General features: G+C 50.4%; 1 protein-coding gene and 1 long non-coding RNA gene across 18 annotated transcripts in view; one reads left to right on the top strand and one right to left on the bottom strand.

Moving 5' to 3' along the window:
- LOC310743135 overlaps positions 1–18,748 on the bottom strand; it is a 252,921-nt gene that overhangs the window by 46,779 nt on the left and 187,394 nt on the right. Inside the window, exon 1 of one of the 6 annotated variants that reach the window (XR_014538793.1) lies at positions 5,183–5,337. The exons of 4 other annotated variants lie outside the window; for them this stretch is intronic. This is a non-coding gene — a long non-coding RNA (uncharacterized lncRNA). Of the gene's footprint in view, positions 1–547; positions 624–5,182; positions 5,338–18,748 lie in introns of those variants that run through there. One more of the 6 variants, XR_014538794.1, reaches the window with a different exon arrangement.
- The window catches only part of PFKFB3 (6-phosphofructo-2-kinase/fructose-2,6-biphosphatase 3), a 69,736-nt gene that overhangs the window by 28,330 nt on the left and 22,658 nt on the right, over positions 1–18,748 (top strand). For 6 of the 12 annotated variants that reach the window (XM_083572812.1, XM_083572805.1, XM_083572809.1 and 3 more), the window contains exons 2-6: positions 6,138–6,220; positions 8,689–8,975; positions 15,144–15,269; positions 16,648–16,744; positions 17,570–17,636. In XM_083572812.1, coding sequence (XP_083428938.1) covers positions 6,213–6,220; positions 8,689–8,975; positions 15,144–15,269; positions 16,648–16,744; positions 17,570–17,636 — 585 coding nt within the window. In that variant the 5' untranslated portion in view covers positions 6,138–6,212. The remainder of the gene's footprint in view (positions 1–6,137; positions 6,221–8,688; positions 8,976–15,143; positions 15,270–16,647; positions 16,745–17,569; positions 17,637–18,748) is intronic. The other 6 variants (XM_083572806.1, XM_083572813.1, XM_083572808.1 and 3 more) reach the window with 3 other exon arrangements.

The following is an 18,748-nucleotide window of genomic DNA, read 5'->3' as shown; positions in this document are numbered from 1 at the left end:
AAAGCAGGACTGGCAGGGAGTGGGGAGTTTTGCTCCCCCTTTCCCTCCTGCAATGTGCTTTTAATGCAGAATTGGGGGCCGGAGAGGGGTGCCTGGAGGGCCACGTCTGCCCCACCCCACCCCAGGTCCTGACCGTCTGCAACCCCTGTTTTAGGGATTCAGGCGGCTTGTGTGGTTGGGCTTCCCTTTGCTGAGAGCTGTTTGATGGCTGGCTTTTTGTCTGTGCAGCTGATTTAGGGGCAGGTTGCATACAGCATTAAATGCATCACTTGCAGTTGCTTCCTCCTCCTCCTCCTCCTCTTCCTCTTCCTCCTCCTCCTCCTGCAAATATCAGCCACTTGGAGTTCCAGTCAGATTTGGAACTGCACTAAGGAGCACTAAGGGACACAGGTGGTGCTGTGGGTTAAACCACAGAGCCTAGGGCTTGCTGATCAGAAGGTCGGCGGTTCGAATCCCCGCGATGAGGTGAGCTCCTGTTGCTCGGTCCCTGCTCCTGCCAACCTAGCAGTTCGAAAGCACGTCAAAGTGCAAGTAGATAAATAGGTACCGCTCCAGCGGGAAGGTAAACAGCGTTTCCGTGCGCTGCTCTGGTTCGCCAGAAGCGGCTTAGTCCTGCTGGCCACTGACCCGGAAGCTGTATGCCGGCTCCCTCGGCCAATAAAGCGAGATGAGCGTCGCAACCCCAGAGTCGGTCACGACTGGACCTAACGGTCAGGGGTCCCTTTACCTTTAAGGAGCTGTTAACTCAGGGGGAGGCAACCTAAGGCCCGGGGGCCAGATGTGGCCCATTCGCCTTCACAATTTGGCCCATGGACGGTCCGGGAATTGGCACATTTTTTCATGAGTAGAATGTGTCCTTTTATTTAAAATGCATCTCTGGGTTATTTGTGGGGTGTAGGAATTCGTTCATATTTTTTTCCAAAATATAGTCCAGCCCTCCACAAGGTCTGAGAGACGGTGGACTGGCCCAGTGCTGAAAAAGGATGCTGACCCCTGTAGTTAACTCCTCCTTCCCCTGACCCCACCAACACGCAACCACTGAAAACCCCACAGAGAGTAACCTACCCCTAATCGCTATTAGCTCCTAACTGCTGTGCAGTTCTGGCGCTCATTTTCCGGTAGCTAAAGCAGCTGATTTACAGCAGCGGAAGGCAAAGAACAGGACAGTGTCAAAATAGCAAAAGGGTCATTTGTGGTTATCTGGCCATCGGATTAAGAAGGGAAAAAAATTAAGCCCTGGCTACCTTGATTGCGGCGCATTTCCTGGGAATTAATGAGGAGATCAACTCTGCTAATGGGCACCAAATGGGTCGTTATCCCAGCCTTTAACAAGCCATTAATCCTACCAGAAATTATCTGTGCCAATGATGATATTAATAGTTTGCTTGATTCCTCTGTTCTCGCTTTACTACTTGAACTGGGCTTACAAGGTCTTATTTTGTAACAGCTACTAGGAGCCGGAAGAGGAAAACCTATGTGGGATGGAGCACTACTTTGTCTCAAAGGTGATACCGATTCAAATGTACGCAGCCTGCGGCCTGTAGTCTCTTAGCCAAGCCTACCTTTCGGGGTTGTTGTGAAAAGTGCAGACATCACTCTGCACTCCTTGTGTACCCTGGCTTATACAATACAAAACAAATCTGTGATTTGTAATCTGAATCCAGTCCAAAAGTTGTTTTAAAGAGCCTGCTCATGTTGTTTTTCTTCCTGCCGAAGAATGCAAAAGAGAATAAAAGCAGAGGGGGAAGAGTGGTTCAGCACCAGCAGCCCATAATACCTGGAATACCGACACTCTGTTAGGGTGGCGAAAGAGCTGAATGGACTCTCCCAAAACTGGGCACGAACTGCTTTGATAATATATATTAGATAGCATTGTTTTTTAGTGGTTAAGTTGCAGAGCCAGCTATAGATCAAACTATCCAGGCAAGGAGCATCACAACACACAAAAAACCTCCGCTTATTCAGCTTTTGAGCAACTTGTGCTTCATTTGAACTGCGTTTGTCATCATTTTGTAACTTCAATGCTTGATTCACAGGCATGACTTATTCCTGCCATGCAAGATGACAGATTTGCATTCCAGGACATCTGTGTGTTGCCATATTTCAGAAAGCGAAAGTCAGGACACAAAAGTGGTTGAGCTCTTTTTTTGCCCGGACACGTGTTTCCCCAAAGATTTTCGCCCAGACACTGTTTCTGATGGCCACATACCGGCTATGTCCAGGAAATTCCGGATGTATGGCAGCCCTAGTAAATCTGCATATATTAATTCCGTGTAAGCAGAGGCACTTCCGGACTGTTGCTGTTTTGCTCTGAGTTCAAATCCAGGTTGCATAATTAAAGTTGATTGGGAGTCTTGTGCAACAAAGCCGCTTCCCCAAAAAGTTTGAAGTTTTTTGCAATAAGGAAAGCTATGAGAAAGCACATTGAAAAATGTAGGATTCCTCTTGACGGACGCAAAGTCTGACCTCAGTAAACCGATTGTCTGGAAGCAATGTCTGCATTCTGTGTACTATTCGTTTCAGCTCTTTAGTGGCTGGTTGGGTAGCGATAGCTGAGGACATTTAACAAGAAATGAACGTGAGATCAGTGGGAAAAAAATATGAGTTTGGAGGAAGGGCTCGCGGGGGGGCAAGAGAGGCAGTTAAATGTACACACACACACACACACACACACACACACACACACACACATATATATATATATAGTGGTACCTCTGGATGCAAATGGGATCCGTTCTGGAGCCCCGTTCGCATCCAGAGTAGAACGCAACCTGTTTCTGCGCGTGCGCAATTTGCCGCTTCCGCGCATGCACATGACATCATTTTGAGCGTCTGTGCATGCACAAGCAGTGAAACCCGGAAGTAACCGATTTCGTTACTTCCGGGTCGCCACGGAGCACAACCCGAAAACACTCAACCCGAAGCTACTTCAACCCGAGGTATGACTGTACACATACAGTGGTACCTCGAGTTACAGACACTTCAGGTTACAGACTCCGCTAACCCAGAAATAGTACCTCGGGTTAAGAACTTTGCTTCAGGATGAGAACAGAAATCGTGTGGCGGCAGAGGGGGGGCCCCATTAGCTAAAGTGGTGCTTCAGGTTAAGAACAGTTTCAGGTTAAGAACGGACCTCCACAACAAATTAAGTTCTTAACCCGAGGTACCACTGTATATAAAACAATTTAAAACAATTCAAAACTGTTTTTATGTATGGATCATATCTATCTCTATCTATCTGTCTATCTATCTATCTATCTATCTATCTATCTATCTATCTATCTATAAATCTATAATCCATATCTAAAAACAGTTTAAAATAGTTCTAAACCACATGCTGACTGTAATTCTTAAAAATCATGTCTACTTAAAAAGGCTTGCTCTCAAATATAGCTCAGTATCCTGAGCTGCATTGTGGGTAATATCAGCGCCCTGCACAACCTTGCCAGGGCACACCCGCCTGCTGCTCCTGAGTGCCAGTCAGTCCCCTGGAGGCAAGAACGGGAGAAGGGCACTTCTCTGAGCGCGAGAGAGGCACATGCTTGGCTGGTGGCTGGGACCAAGAATGGAGTTGAGGAAGGAGTGGTCCCTGCAGGATGCTCCTTGATTTGCAGCACCACCTGCATCCCAGGATGAGTGACAGGCAGGCTGGTCTGTCTCCTTCCCCGGCAGAACCATGTGGGACGTGAGGAACGTGCCACAGCCACAGAGTGAGTCAGCTGACCCCCTTTTGCTTTCTCTGTGGCCGGCCTCTCCCTAACTTAAGGAAGCTGCGTTTCATCGCTAGGCAAATTTCACTTGAGCTGCAGAGTGTTTAGGGATTGAGCCATGTGTGCACAGATGCAGGTGGATGCAAGCGCGGGTGGGGCTATAGAATATTCGGTGTCGGAAGAATATGAAAGGGTGGGGGAGAGAATTAAAAGGGAAAACACATCCACCCGGGTCTTCACACCCCCATTCTGATATTGAAAATATCAGAGGTGGAAAATTAAAGTGGCAGATGGATTCAGCTGCCTGGTGCTGTTCAGAGTGATGGCTGGGGAAAAATTAAAGTTTTTTGGGGGTTGTTCAGTGGTGGGCTCTCAAAGGGTGCCAGGGTCCCAGCCGCTGTCCAAGGGTGCCAGGTGATGACCCTTGCCCTGGCTATTTTCCGCTGCCTCCATTTCCCCCCACAAAATCTTTGTAGCACGTTTTAGAATGTAATCTCCTCGTGGCAGAGTCCTGTCCACTTGCATTTTGCAAAAGGGCCAGGCAACACGGACGGCAGTGTTAGTATATGAAATCAGTCCGTCCAGTCACGATTAACAAAATTTAAGGCCGTATGCTGATGCCCTGTATTCCAGGAGCTCTGCCCCAGGCTGCCCCACTCTGCTCCGTCATACGCCTGGAACCCTGCAGGAGACCCCTGCAGGATTGCCTCCACTTGCATAATGCAATGGACTTGGGTGGTGCAATGTTATTGGCCTGTCTCAAGAGGACCTTAGTCGTAAAGGAGTATCAGGTACCGGGCAAGAACCTCCTTCCTTGGAGGTTTTTAAGCAGAGGTTGGGTGCCCATCTGTCATGGATGCTTGAGTTGAGATTCCTGCATTGCCGGGGGTTGGACTAGATGGCCCTTAGTGTCCCTTTGCAATTCTAGGATTCTGTGAGATCCAAACAGCTGCTTTTAGGTAGGTCGGTTTTTGTGTTACTCTATAAGTTCCTCTTATCCACAAACCTCCATAACCACGTCCAAAGGTGCCCTAGAAGAATCACAGCTCAGTGGCAGAGCAACTGGGTCGCATGCAGAAGGTCCCAAGTCCAGGCCATAACATCTTCAAGCACAGCCCGGAAAAGACCCTTGTCTGAAATCCCATTGCTAGTCAGTATAGCCAATGGTGAGCTAGATGGACCAGTGATGTAGCTCAATATAAGGCAGTTCCTTATGTTCCTGTTTAGTGAGGGCCATATAGCTCAGTTGGTAGAGAAGAAGAAGAAGAGTTTGGATGTGATATTCTGCTTTATCACTACCCTAAGGAGTCTCATGGGACACGGGTGGTGCTGTGGGTTAAACCTAGGGCTTGCCGATCAGAAGGTCGACGGTTTGAATCCCCACGACGGGCTGAGTTCCCGTTGCTTGGTCCTTGCTCCTGCCAACCTAGCAGTTCAAAAGCTCGTCAAAGTGCAAGTAGATAAATAGGTACCACTCCGGCGGGAAGGTAAACAGCGTTTCCGTGCGCTGATCTGGTTCGCCAGAAGCGGCTTAGCCATGCTGGCCACATGACCTGGAAGCTGTATGCCGGCTCCCTCGGCCAATATAGCGAGATGAGCGCTGCAACCCCAGAGTCGGCCACGACTGGGCCTAATGGTCAGGGGTCCCTTTACCTTTACCTTTTAAGGAGTCTCAAAGCGGCTAACAATCTCCTTTCCCTTCCTCCCCCACAACAAACACTCTGTGAGGTGAGTGAGGCTGAGAGACTTCAGAGAAGTGTGACTGGCCCAAGGTCACCCAGCAGCTGCAGGTGGAGGAGCGGGGAAGCCAGCGTAGTGTAGTGGTTAAGAGCGGTGGACTCGTAATCTGGTGAACCAGGTTCGCTTCCCCGCTCCTCCACATGCAGCTGCTGGGTGACCTTGGGCCAATCACGCTTCTCTGAAGTCTCTGAAGTCTCTCAGCCCCACTCACCTCACAGAGTGTTTGTTGTGGGGGAGGAAGGGAAAGGAGAATGTTAGCCGCTTTGAGACTCCTTCGGGTAGTGATAAAGCAGGATATCAAATCCAAACTCCTCTTCCTTCTCCTTCATTTCTTCTGTACAGTTGCACCTCAGAAGTCGAATGCCTTGCAAGTCGAACGTTTTGGCTCCCGAACGCCACAAACCCATAAGTGAGTGTTTGCGAACGTTCTTTGGAACCCGAACGTCCGATGTGGGTTCCGTGGCTTCCGATTGGCTGCAGGAGCTTCCTGCAGCCAATCAGAAGCCGTGCCTTGGTTTCTGAACGTTTTGGAAGTCGAGCGGACTTCCAGAACGGATTCCTTCTGACTTCCGAGGTATGGCTGTCTTGTATTTTGTTGTGCTATAGCGAGAACTGCAGTACAGTAAGATGCAATAATAAGTTCAGTTAAAAACAGATAAAAATATTTCTTCAACCATAACTCTACAGGTGCTGCAGGCCACCTGAATGAAGCTTGTGGGCTGCTAACTGGAAAGCCAAGGGGTGACGGCAGTACTGAGCAAGATGAACCGGTAATTTCATTCCGTACAAGGAAATTTCCATCGCTCAATGAGAGAGACAGCCAGCGTGGTGTAGTGGTTAAGAGCGGTGGACTCGTAATCTGGTGAACTTCCCCGCTCCTCCACATGCAGCTGCTGGGTAACCTTGGGCTAGTCACACTTCTCTGAAGAGTCTCAGCCCCACTCACCTCACAGAGTGTTTGTTGTGGGGGAGGAATGGAAAGGAGAATGTTAGCCGCTTTGAGACTCCTTTGGGTAGTGATAAAGCAGGGTATCAAATCCAAACTCTTCTTCTTCTTCAATAGTAAGAGCACCTGTTTTGCAGATGGATGGTCCCCCAGTCCAATTCCTGGCATCTCCAGGCAGGATGGGGAGAGACCCCTCTGGAAAACCCTGGAGAGCAGCTGCCAGTCAGTGTCGACAGCACTGATCTAGATGGGCCAATGGTCTGGCTCTGTATAAGGCAGCTTCCCATGCATGCAACTCTCTGTGGAAAAGTGATCATTGGATTTGGTCGAATGATTAAAAGGAAATAATTTCACAGCCTTCCCTTTATGATCCAATCGAAATATTTTTTCCCCAGGGACAGGGAAAACCTTTGGCCCTCCAGATGTTGCCAATCTACAGCTCCCCTCATCCATCCTTGACCATGCTGGCTGGGGATTTACTCAGCAGTAAATCCCATTGCACTCACTGGATTGCTAGGGACAGTCCCATTGATTTTAGTGAGAGAATTAAATACATGTTTGTTAAATGCATGTTTATTAAATGTGCAGTCCACAAATGATGCAGTTAAGTAATTTTGAATTCTGGGTTTAACGGCCTCATGGGTGCCGCTCTTTAGATGCTAATGTGCTTTACTCCCTTATTTCAATAGGCAGTAGGAAAGCCCTGGTGTGTTTGGGGATCCTTTTGCTGAGAGGGAGCCCTGGACTTCAGCCCCAAAATCCTGCCATGAGGATACCACTGCTGCAATTTTTTGTGCAGGTTTTCTTGGGAATAAGCCCAAAAATTCTTGTCCAAACAACTCCAGTAGGGATGAAACAGGCTTAATTGTTTCCTTCCACAACATCCTCTGTATCTTATTACATTGTTGCTCAGTCTTGGGTCCCCCTCCAGTTTTTGTGCTACAGCAACAAACACCACCCCATACCCATTGGCTAAGCTGGTTGAGAATGATCTGATCTGAGAATTGTTGGCGTCCAGTCTGTCTCAAGAGACAAGGGAGTGTGCCTCTGGGCGTGAAGTCAAACTGCTGCGTTAGCAGCACCAAAGTGATTTCTTCAAGGTGCGATCCTGAGCAGTGTTTCAGGAGGTCCTGGGCTGCCCTGACCGCAAGACCCCTCTCTCAGCCTTGCTGATGCGGTCCAAAGGAAAGCAGAGCAAGACGTTTGGGAATCTGGGAATATGGCTGGGGATATGGGAGCTGTGGCTGGGACGCAGGTGGCGCTGTGGGTTAAACCACAGAGCCTAGGACTTGCCGATCAGAAGGTCGGCGGTTCGAATCCCCGCGACGGGGTAAGCTCCCGTTGCTCGGTCCCTGCTCCTGCCCACCTAGCAGTTCAAAAGCACATCAAAGTGCAAGTAGATAAATAGGTACCACTCCAGCGGGAAGGTAAACGGCGTTTCCTGATTTGCCAGAAGCGGCTTGGTCATGCTGGCCACATGACCCGGAAGCTGTATGCCGGCTCCCTCAGCCAATAAAGCGAGATGAGTGCCGCAACCCCAGAGTCGGTCACGACTGGACCTAATGGTCAGGGGTCCCTTTACCTTTATGGGAGCTGTAGTCCACCAACATCTGGGAATATGTATCAAATCAGTGTTTCCCCAGCTTGGGTCTCCAGCTGTTCTCGGACTGCAATTCCCATCATCCTTCGCTAGCAGGACCAGTGGTCAGGGATGATGGGAATTGCAGCTGTAATTGTAGCTGGAGACCCAAGGTAGGGAAACCCTTTACTAATCTTCCTTTTCAAATGGACCTTTTGTTGCCTCTTCCCCCGCCTGGAAAAGGTTTTTCGTGTCGCTTTGTCTCTGCAGAGCGCGCCCCGCCGGCTTCAGTTCAGCCGGCCGACGGATGGGGGCAGCCGGGGGCTGCTTTGCGCCGCGTCTCGCCTCCTTTCCTCCTTCAGGACGCGAGAGGGAGCGAAAGAGCTTCTCCCGCCCCCTTGGCCCCGGCAGGAGGAGGCGGGCCGTGACGCCAGGCTCGTTTTTTCCCCGGCAGGCCGGCCTATAGAAATAGCCGTGCGGGCAGCCGCGAGTCACTCGTAGCGCTGAATGAATCCGATGCGGAGCGCATCTATTAATCTGATCCCAAAGAGAAGGGCACTTAAGGACTAACAGCCTCGCTTTCGTGCTTTGCAAGGGCTTACTCCGATTCTTGACCGGGGATCGAAGAGAGAGCTGTCCTTTCAATCCTGCAGGGGGAAGGGGGAGTTTCTTTTTGGAAAGTCGGTTTAGATACATATTTAATTGCGTTACAGCCTAGACGCCTTAAGAGACGACAGGAGTCCCCCGATTCCTGGAAAAGGAAGCGAGACAGACCCAAAAGATAATAATAAAAAGGAAAGAGAAAGGGCTTCTTCCCTTTGTTTTCTTCCCTCCACCTCCACCCACGTCTCGCCTTTCCTCCGGCCGCCGCATCCTCAACCCAAGGTGGAACCGGGGCGCGTCGAGACCTTCGCTTTAAAAATGCCGATGGAGCTAACGCAAAGCCGCATCCAGAAAATTTGGCTCCCGCCCGACAATCACCCGGCGCTGCCCCATAGATGTAAGTACAATTGGGGGTGGGAATCGACCGGCGGGGGTCGGGCATTTAATCGGCAGGGATTCGGAGTATCCTCGCATCCGCTAAACCAGGCGCGAGATGCTGAAGGTTGGAGGCGCCTCGGCGTCGGTTTTGGAGAGGGGGCGTCCTTGAGTATTCGTGGAGGAAAGTGAACGTGATTTGGGGGGCGTGGGACTTTTTAGGGGAGTACGCAAAGGACCCGATTGACCCCTAAAATCTGTAGAGGAGAAAGATGGGTCTGGCAAAAATCAGGATCTGATTTAAACTAGAATGCATTTTTTAGAAATCGGGTAGCATCCAGTGCGTAAAACGCACTGTGCGCATATTGTGCGCCGGGGAATTGGCGTTTTCATGGTTTTGTTTTGTTTAGACTGAAAAGTGTTTTTTTTCCCGCCTCTCTTTTTGGTGGGACGGGAGTCTCGAGCTGTGCAGCCCCGCGTGGACCCCTCCGCGCGCCCGTTTTCGGCGCTGTGGGCGGGGAGCCGGCACCGTGCGGCTTGCCGGCCACCGGCAACCTTGCGCGCCTCTCCTTCGCCGGTACCCGGAAACGAGCCGCGCCTGCACGGCGGGCGGAAAGGGCTCGGCTGCCGCGTGCGGAGAAGCGGCGGCTAGGGAGCCGGGCCTCGCTTTCCCCCCGTGTTCTTCTCCAGGCAGGGTTGAAACCGAGCCTTGGAGAAGCTGCCGGCTGGAAGGAGAGAGCCGGCTGCGCTTCTGCCTCGCTGCTGGCGAAGGTCCGGCGAGGCAGGGAGGAAGCTATTCCCGGCTAGCCGGGCCGGCAGGGCCATGTGGATGACCTGAAATACTCTCCTTTGCGCCGGTGCGCCACGCCTCCGCTTCCTCTGCCCTCCTCCCGCCGCGGCGGCGATGCGATGCGCTGCACGACTCGCATGGCGGCGGCAGGGGCGCGCTCCCCTCCAGGGGCTCTCCGCGCGCGATGTGCGGAGCAGGCGCCTGCCTCGCTGCTGAGTCACACCGCGGCTCCTCAGTGCAGCTGCGGGTGGTGCCTTGGGGACTCCTAGCAGCTCTCCAAGGAATGCGTCGGTCCCCCATGGCTCGAGGTCTCCCGCTTCCTGGAGAGCGCACCGGAGGCTTCCTTTGGCGTGCAAAGCGGTGGCGACCCGAGCTGATGCTCGGCTTTCCTCGGGGAAAGGCGTGTCCCAGCCGCCTGCGCATTGCTCAGCTTGGGAACCATCCCACGGCGGGGGCATCGTTCCCCTGGGAAAATAGCTGCCCATCCGGATGAGTGGGTTGCTGGGGCCGGCGGGAAGAGCAGTGGTGTAGCGTGGGTTGTCAGCACCCGGGGCAAGGCAAGTAATTTGCGCCCCCTAACCCATGGATTTGCCCTAACCCCAGATGTTGCGCCCGGTGCGGCCCGCCCCCCTGCACCCCCCACGCTACGCCACTGGGGAAGAGGACCCCGGCTCCACGTGGGTGGGAGAAAAAGGTCGGGCTGCAAGAGAGGAAGAGGAGGAGGGATGGGTGCCTTGCCGCATTGCACCTCCGAGGAAGCTCCCCCTATTACCTCCTCCCCTTTCCTATTCTCCCAGTTTTGCTTGCAGAAGGACCCCGTGCCTCTAGTGGAAGGGGCAGGTTCACCCCACACATTTTAAGCACATGACTCCCACTGCCGCCACAAAGAATCTTAGGAACTGTAGTTTGATAAGGTGCTGGGAATTGTAGCTCTCTCGGTGTGAAACTACGTTTCCCAGGATTCTGTGGGGGGCCTTCAGGTGGTTTGTATGGATCTGGCCTGACTGGCAACGATCCCACAAAGCTGAGCTTTGTGGACCAGTTTTCTGACTTAAAGGAAAGGTCCTTGGCTCAGCCGCGCATCTGATTTGCATCTGGAGCCAGGCAGGTTCAGTCCGTGGCATCTCCAGATAAGGGCTGGAAGTGTCCCCTGCCTGCAACCTTGGGAGACTTGGCTGAGCAAACCTAGGTGATCCTGTGCTGTGTGGACCAAAGGCCTTGCTCCATATAAGGCAGCCTCTCCTGTTCTTGTGGAACAGGCAACTTCTTGACAGCAGGCTTTCAGTGGGGCTGCGGCCTTTGGGCGGTACAATCTGCTGTGCCTTTGCAGAAAGGGGAACCTTTGTCCTTCCTGATGATGTGGACTTCAGACTCTCATCAGCCCACAACCAGGTCAGGGATGATGGGAGTTGCAGTCCAGCAACTCCCTTAAGAGCAGCTAGGCACAAAGACAAGCCTCTTGCAAAGGGATTTCCTTTTGCAATCTTCACTTGATTCCCCCCTCTTTCCCTGGCAGCTGAATTAATTCATGCACATAGTTAATCCAGGCATTTTCTCTCAATCCACATCTTCCCCTCTGGATTTTAATTATGTTTTGTCTTTTAAAAGCCCCCAAGGAACCGGGGATGTTCCTAAGCACTGCTGTCCTAGAAGCAATGTTGGAAAGCCTCTCTTGAGTTGTGGGTGGGGGCTTTGAAGCCCTGAATCAGTCATTCATCTCCCATCCCTGTTTGCCTAGTGACCGGCTTTGCTGCCTCCTGGGCCATTTGCCTACCTTGAAGGGAGAAGGTTAGCCTTATGGGGGGAGAGAACAGGTGGCACTTCCTTACCCACAGTCTTTGGGGCCCTTTCAAAAAGCATACCCTGCCTTTAAAATGAGTATCACCCCCATTCCTATTCTCTGAGAGCTTTTCTGTTCATGTCTGTAATTGTTCAGGTAGAGATTCATTTGGTTATGCCTATTTCTCCTTGTAGCATAAAGGAAAAACCCTAGTCTCCCTTCACAAGCTCTGGGTTGATTTTACTCTTCTGGGTACCTCTTTGCAAAAAAGATGAGGAAGGCTTGAAATAATGGGATGCATTCAGCTTGGGCTCTTATCTGATGCAAATAGAGTGAAACCCAGGAGGGGAGGAGCGAGGAGTCATTTGCTGCTTCTTTCAAAGCATCCTGCAGCTCGCTCACTCTGCATGCCTTGTGGGTGTGTCTGTGTGGTCTTTGAGAGATCTAATTTCAGGGCTGGCTGCTGCTGTTGCAGAGTGATGCCTTGCTGGGTTTCCTAGGGGCGATCCATTCATTTTCTGTCAAATTGCACGTCTCCCACGTAGGATCTGGCGGCGCTGCTGGCTCAATGGACAGAGATGACGTGAGGCCAGCAAGGGAGGAGAATGGCATTGGAGAGAGCTCTCTCTTTCACATATTGCATTGGTGTGGCATGTGAGGACAGAAAGAGCCCCTTAAACATGTTAAGCTCTACCACTGCATTGTAATTTCAAAGTGCCATTGCCCCCGCACTTTCCACCAACCCCTTGGTACAGAATATATAGTGCCTGCTGTCTCTTTTGTGTAATTTTGCAGTGTGAAGTGTAGCTGGCAATGACCTGTCTCCCCAGTTCCATAGAATTGCTTCTGGGTGCTTGCCAGAGTTTCTTGACAATTTCAGCCGCTCCAGGTATGAGGACAGGTATAGATGCGAGATGAGCACTGCACCCCATAATCGCCTTTGACCGGTCCAGGGGTCCTTTACCTGCAGGTCTTTTCAGACGATTGAAATGAAATGAAATTTATTACGGTCCCAAACCAGTTTCTTTCAGAACGTTAGTTTAGAAGGCATTGAATACAGAACTGATGCTGGTTTGCTGCATGGAATCGCAATGTTGTATATATTTTTTCTGGAGCCTCTGTTATATACTACCTCCCCCCTCCAGACTTCAAACACTTAATATATTGTTCCTTGGGAAATGAGATTGTGTCTCCCAGTTATTGGGTCTGTTGCCTGTATGGAGTGACTTGCAGTGTTTGCAATGTCCCTGTTAGATCATGCTTCTGAGGATAAATGGTGCAATATCCTTCCTGGACCACATTGCGTCCTGCAACATTTATTTTTTCGAAAAAGCCTCTCATTGCTTAAGTGCTCATGTAGCCCTCTCTGAAAAACGAAACAGCCACAAATGACTGAGCCCCATCATTAACCTTTTCTTACACCCCTCTTCTGAAATATGTGCATTAATGCTTTCTGATCCAAGACCCCACACATCCCCGCACCCCACTTTTTCGGCAACCCCTTCTCCGTATGAAGAGAACCAGGCTTTGCTGAATTCTCCCCCCCAATACAGTGGTACCTCGGGTTACATACACTTTAGGTTACAGACACTTCAAGTTACAGACTCCGCTAACCCAGAAATAGTACCTCAGGTTAAGAACTTTGCTTCAGGATGAGAACAGAAACCGTGCTCCGGCGGCGCGGCAGCAGCAGGAGGCCCCATTAGCTAAAGTGGTGCTTCAGGTTAAGACGGATTCAGGTTAAGAACGGACCTCCAGAACGAATTACATTCTTAACCCGAGGTACCACTGTACTCTTAAAGCATAGCAGGACTTCAAGTCCTTCTGGGTCATTGCTGTCCTAAAGCATCAAAAATGCAAAGAGAAAAGGTTGTCCTGTAAGTGTGGCTGATAATAAACCCACCAGTGGGTTTTTTATTCCTGGCCTTTCCCCCTTAGTGATGTAGGGCGGGTGCTCAGTTTCTCGATATTGATGTGACCAAATCCTGACATGTCCAGGTAGGACTTGGAAGAGGCTGCTAGCTGAAGCCTCTGAGAGCTGCTGCCAGTCCCAGCGGTTCTCAACCTGTGTGTCCCCAGATGTTGTTGGACTATAACTCCCATCATCCCTGACCACTGGTCATGCTGGCTAGGAATGATGGGAATTGTAGTCCAACAACATGTGGGGACCCACAGGTTGAGAAACACTGGTAGACAATACTGAAGTAGATGGCCCAGAGGTCTGACTCTGTATAAGGCAGCAGCCTTGTGCTCCTACATTTCATGCTGCGAGACTCTTCCGTACATCACCTGCTTGCATCCTCCTTTGGGAGGATGACCCACCTGGTTCCCGTGCGAAACCTCTCGGCAGAGATTCTAGGAATGCCAGAAAGGAAGGCTGGAACTTTTTATTGGATTTGGCATGGCTTTCCACTCTGAAACTCCCCCGGGCACCATCGTGGCGGACTGGGTGCCAATTGCTCATCATTCTGCCCTGAACTCTTCTCCTGCCTCCACAGACCAGCAGAGATGGCTTGGCAAGAATCCTTTTGCCATCATGCTCTCATTGCCAATACACTTGTTTTGCTACAGGGATGTGGCAGGTAGGAGGATCAAACCCAGAGATTTACAAGACCCTCTTGTGCCAGGTTCTGGGAGAGTAGCAGTGGAAATCTGGGTTGCAAAGAAATGAGTTTCCGTTCTGTTGAGCGACAGCCAGCTTGCTATCTTGAGAGTTGTTGGCAACACCTGTGACTTGCATCTTGCATGTCAGGGGAACTTAGACAAAAGGAAGGAACACTGCTGTAGAATTTTAGCCTTTCTCTCTGAGTGGCTTCTAAGGTTCTGGGAGTAACGCGATTCTCAAGTCCTGTTCTGTTTTTGTGACCTGCAAGGGGCAGAAACTTGAAATTCTTAGGCTGCTGAATTCTGAGCTCCGAATAAAATCCCTTAGACATCCCCTGCACAAACAAACCCGTGTGTATGTTTCAGAACAGCAGGAGATTTGGGCTGCATCATGCTTTCTTCCTGAGTGTCCTTGCCGCTTGGCTGTCTCTGTCTGGCTCATGTCCCAGTCTAAGGATGAGTCGGCAGGCTTTCAGCACCTCAGTCCTTGCTGTCTAGCAGGTTTTGTCTCGAGGCTGCAGTAGAAAAGGCTGATATGCGACCAGGACATTCACATAATGCTTTTCACATGTTCTAAGTTGCTTTGCACACATTCTCTTGGTAATCTGGGAATTAGGTCTGTTTTATCCCCATATTGCAGAAAGAGGGACTGAGGCTGAAAGGCGGTGATTTGCCTATGGTCAGCTGGCAGAGGTGGAACGGGGGAGAGATCCTAGCTTACAGCTTCGTCTCTTGGCTACAAGGCACCACTATCTCCATTGGGCCAGGTGTGCTGGCCAGCCTGGATAGCTCAGTTGGTTAGAGCATGGCGCTGATAATGCCAAGGTTGCAAGTTCAATCCCTGTGTGGGACAGCTGCATATTCTTAGAGGGTTGGACAAGATGCTTTGGACCCTTCCAACTCTAGAATTCTATGATCCCAGTTGCCTGCCTTTATAAAAACATGTAGTATTGATATGACAAGTCGTCTCCCTTTTCAACATCCATTTTCTTTCTCCCTTCTTCACCTGCCCATAGTATGTGGCCCTCAGCTTACCAATTCCCCCACTGTGATCGTCATGGTCGGCCTCCCGGCTCGTGGGAAAACCTACATTTCCAAGAAGCTGACCCGCTACCTCAACTGGATCGGCGTCCCGACAAAAGGTGAGATTCTGGGCTGACTTGAGGCTTTATAGTTGAAGCCCCTGGGTGCCTGTGTTGGGAGCAACAGGTCGTGCTTCTTAGAAGTACCGTATTTACTCAACTGTAATGTGCTCCTTTTTTTTGGTGCGCATTAGATTCGATGGTGCATTAGATACAGTATTTCATTGGCTGTTCTGGGGAGGGAGGATGCTGAACTAATTAACTTTTGTTTTGTTTTTTCCAAAAAATTATTGGTTTTCACAATATTATAAACAAACAAACAAACAAACACACAACAAACAAACAAAACAAACATAAATCATAGCCTTATTAAAAATTACAGTTATTAACTTTGTTAAGTGACTTCCTCGCTTCCCCTTGGTTGAATTTCATTCCATGTCCTTTTAACGGTTTTGCAAATCCCAAATTTTATGAAATTTAACTTAAACATTACCATCCTTAGATCTTCACCTTATAGAATTAAACATATTAATTCATCACTTAACATAAATGAAATCCTAAGCCCATTAAGTATCTGCAAGCTATTTCCAGTTAGTTTGACTTAACAAATTGAACTAAATAATCATTAAATTTATCCCGTTCTTCCTCCTTCTGGTCGCGGACTCTTCTGGTTAGGTCGGCTAGCTAGCCTAGCTGAACTAAGTAACTTTTGGTCTCATCCGGCAGAGTTCTTCTTTTTTGCTCTTACAGCTTCTGATAATTTCTCGTGCATGACGTTGAGTTGCATTTTGATGCATGTTGCATCTGCCCCAAAGTCAGTTCTTGGAACTGGACCGCGGGACCAAACTATTTGGGGAGTTTGGTGACCTGTTTCAGAGGCTCAAGTGTTGGGAAACCTCTGTTATGTCCACCAATCTGCTAGTAATTTTCATTGTGTGCTTCCAAGATTCATAAGGAGGGGGGCTGTGGCTCGGATCATTTTTTGAGGTACCTGGGTCAGTGCAGGTCTTTCCCAAAGAGAAACCAGAGAGACAGAGGCAATCCATAACAGTCTCTCTTGGAAATCACTTGCGGCTCCACAAATATGTTGGTAGCATGGAATCATAGAATTGTGGAGTTGGAAGGGGCCCCAAGAGTCATCTAGTCCAACCCCCGGCATTGCAGGAATATTTTTGCCCAGTGTGGGATTCGAACCCACGACCCAGCATGTATCTATGCTTTTCACTCATCTGGAGGAAAATGAGTCATGTTTTCATCTGCTTTTACAAAAGAAGGGGCCCTTCAGGGGGACCCGATTCAGGCAGGCAAGTGGCTGTTTACAAGCCCGACCTATGCAGCTTGTTTTGGGAGGAGAACTTGGTTGAATTTCATGGGTTTCCATGTCTTTCTCCCTTAACAAAAGTGCAGGCGCCTTGACTCTCCTCCTTTCTCCTTGCAGTGTTCAATGTCGGGGAGTATCGCCGTGAGGCCGTGAAACATTACAGCTCCTACGACTTCTTTCGTCCTGATAATGAGGAGGCTATGAAAGTCCGCAAGTAAGTTGAGCTATTATGCTCCAAGTTTCCTTCATCCTGGTTTGTTTGTTTTTTACCTTCTGCTCTTTTCTTGAATTGAAAGTTTGGCTTTTGGGAGCTGGTGTGTTTCAGCGCTGGTTGGGGGGCCTCTCTAGGGTGCTCTGTAAAAGGTATAGGGACCCCTGACCATTAGGTCCAGTCGTGGCCGACTCTGGGGTTGCGGCACTCATCTCACTTTACTGGCCGAGAGAGCCGGCGTACAGCTTCCGGGTCATGTGGCCAGCATGACTAAGCTGCTTCTGGCGAACCAGAGCAGAGCACAGAAACGCCGTTTACCTTCCCGCTGGAGCGGTACCTATTTATCTACTTGCACTGGCGTGCTTTCAAACTGCTAGGTTGGCAGGAGCAGGGACCAAGCAATGGGAGCTCACCCCATCGCAGGGATTCAAACCACGACCTTCTGATCGGCAAATCCCAGGCTCTGTGGTTTAACCCACAGCGCCACCCGTGTCCCAGGGTGCTCTGTATCCCCAAGTCAATATAGGAAGTAGCAAGGTGCCCTCTTGGTTGCGTGGACTTGGCTTTTGAGCCTCAAAAGAGCTCTTGTCCACATCAGCACATCAGGGCAGTGACTGGCCTTGCAGACCCATGGGGAAGACCAAGCGTGGGGACAAACCGGGGTTCTCTCCTTGGGGATGGGGTGGGGAGGCTTTGGGAGCTGATGGATGGAACTTTCCGTGTCTTTTTGGGGGGGTAGCGTAAATGGGACCACTTGGCCCTTGGGGCTTCCTGCGAGAGCTGTGATTCAAAATGTCCTGAACCTGCGCCTTTTCCCTGTTGTTGCAGGCAATGTGCCTTAGCTGCCCTGCGAGATGTCAAACTGTACTTGTCCGAGGAAGGTGGCCAGATTGCGGTGAGTGTCGCGTCCTGAAAGGAGCCAGTTGCCAGCAGAGTGATGTGGTCATCTCTGGAGCTTGTCTGCAGCTTCCTGTTGAGGCCATGTGTGCGCAGCTGGTCTCCAGGGAGGAAAGGCGCTCCTGTGTACACTTCAGCTCAGGGGTGTGCCGTCTCTCTCTCTTTTAATTGATACCCCGCCTACACCACTGTACAGTCATACCTCATGTTATGTTTGCTTCAGGTTGCGCGATTTCAGGTTGCATCCCGCGGCGACCCGGAAGTACAGTGGTATCTCGGGATGCGAACGGGATCCGTTCCGGATCCCAAGATGTGACTGTGTGTCTGTGCATGCGCAGGTCACATTTTGCCGCTTCCGCGCATGCGCGTGATGTCATTTTGAGCATCTGCGCATGTGTGACCGGCGAAATCTGGAAGCAATGCACTCCGTACTTCCGGGTTGCTGCGGTTCGCAACTCGAACGCGCTCAACCCGAAGCGCATTCAACTCTAGGTGTGACTGTACCGGAAAGGGTTACTTCTGGGTTTCGCCGCTCGCGCATCCGCAGATGTGCAAAATGACGTCACACGCATGCGCAGAAGTGGCAAATCATGACCCGTGCACACACAGATGTGCAGACGTGGGTTGCATTCTTTTCAGGTTGCGAACGGGCCTCTGGAACGGATCCCGTTCGCAACAGAGGTACCACTGTATCTTAAACTTACCAGGCAAGAGGGAATACACTTGTTGTCTTTAACAGGTAGGATCATAGAATTTTAGAGCTGGAGGGACCACGAGAGTCAACTACTCCAACCCTTCCGCTAAGCAGGAATCTTGCCCAAGGTGGGGCTTGAACCCACAACCGTGAGATTAAGAGTCTTGTGCTCTACAGAAACTGACTCTACACTCCGGCTTAAGACCAGAAGAGCCCTCATGGGCTCTAGCTCTGTGGGAGACCACTTGCTTTGTGTTAAGAAGGTTCTGGGTTCAGTCCTTCATTTAAAAAAAAAAAAGCAAATGGAATGTTTAACCCACAGCAATTGTTTCCCCATGCTTTTAAGAACGGCTGATGTTCTTTTCGAACAGTTGGGTATATCGTGTATTAGCCTCTACCCCCAATAATTTTAATTT

The sequence above is a fragment of the Podarcis filfolensis genome (assembly GCF_964270895.1).
Source record: "Podarcis filfolensis genome assembly, chromosome: 10".
Lineage (NCBI taxonomy): Eukaryota > Metazoa > Chordata > Lepidosauria > Squamata > Lacertidae > Podarcis > Podarcis filfolensis.
The sequence above is the reverse complement of the archived record's forward strand: the minus strand, read 5'-3'. Positions and strand labels throughout refer to the sequence as shown.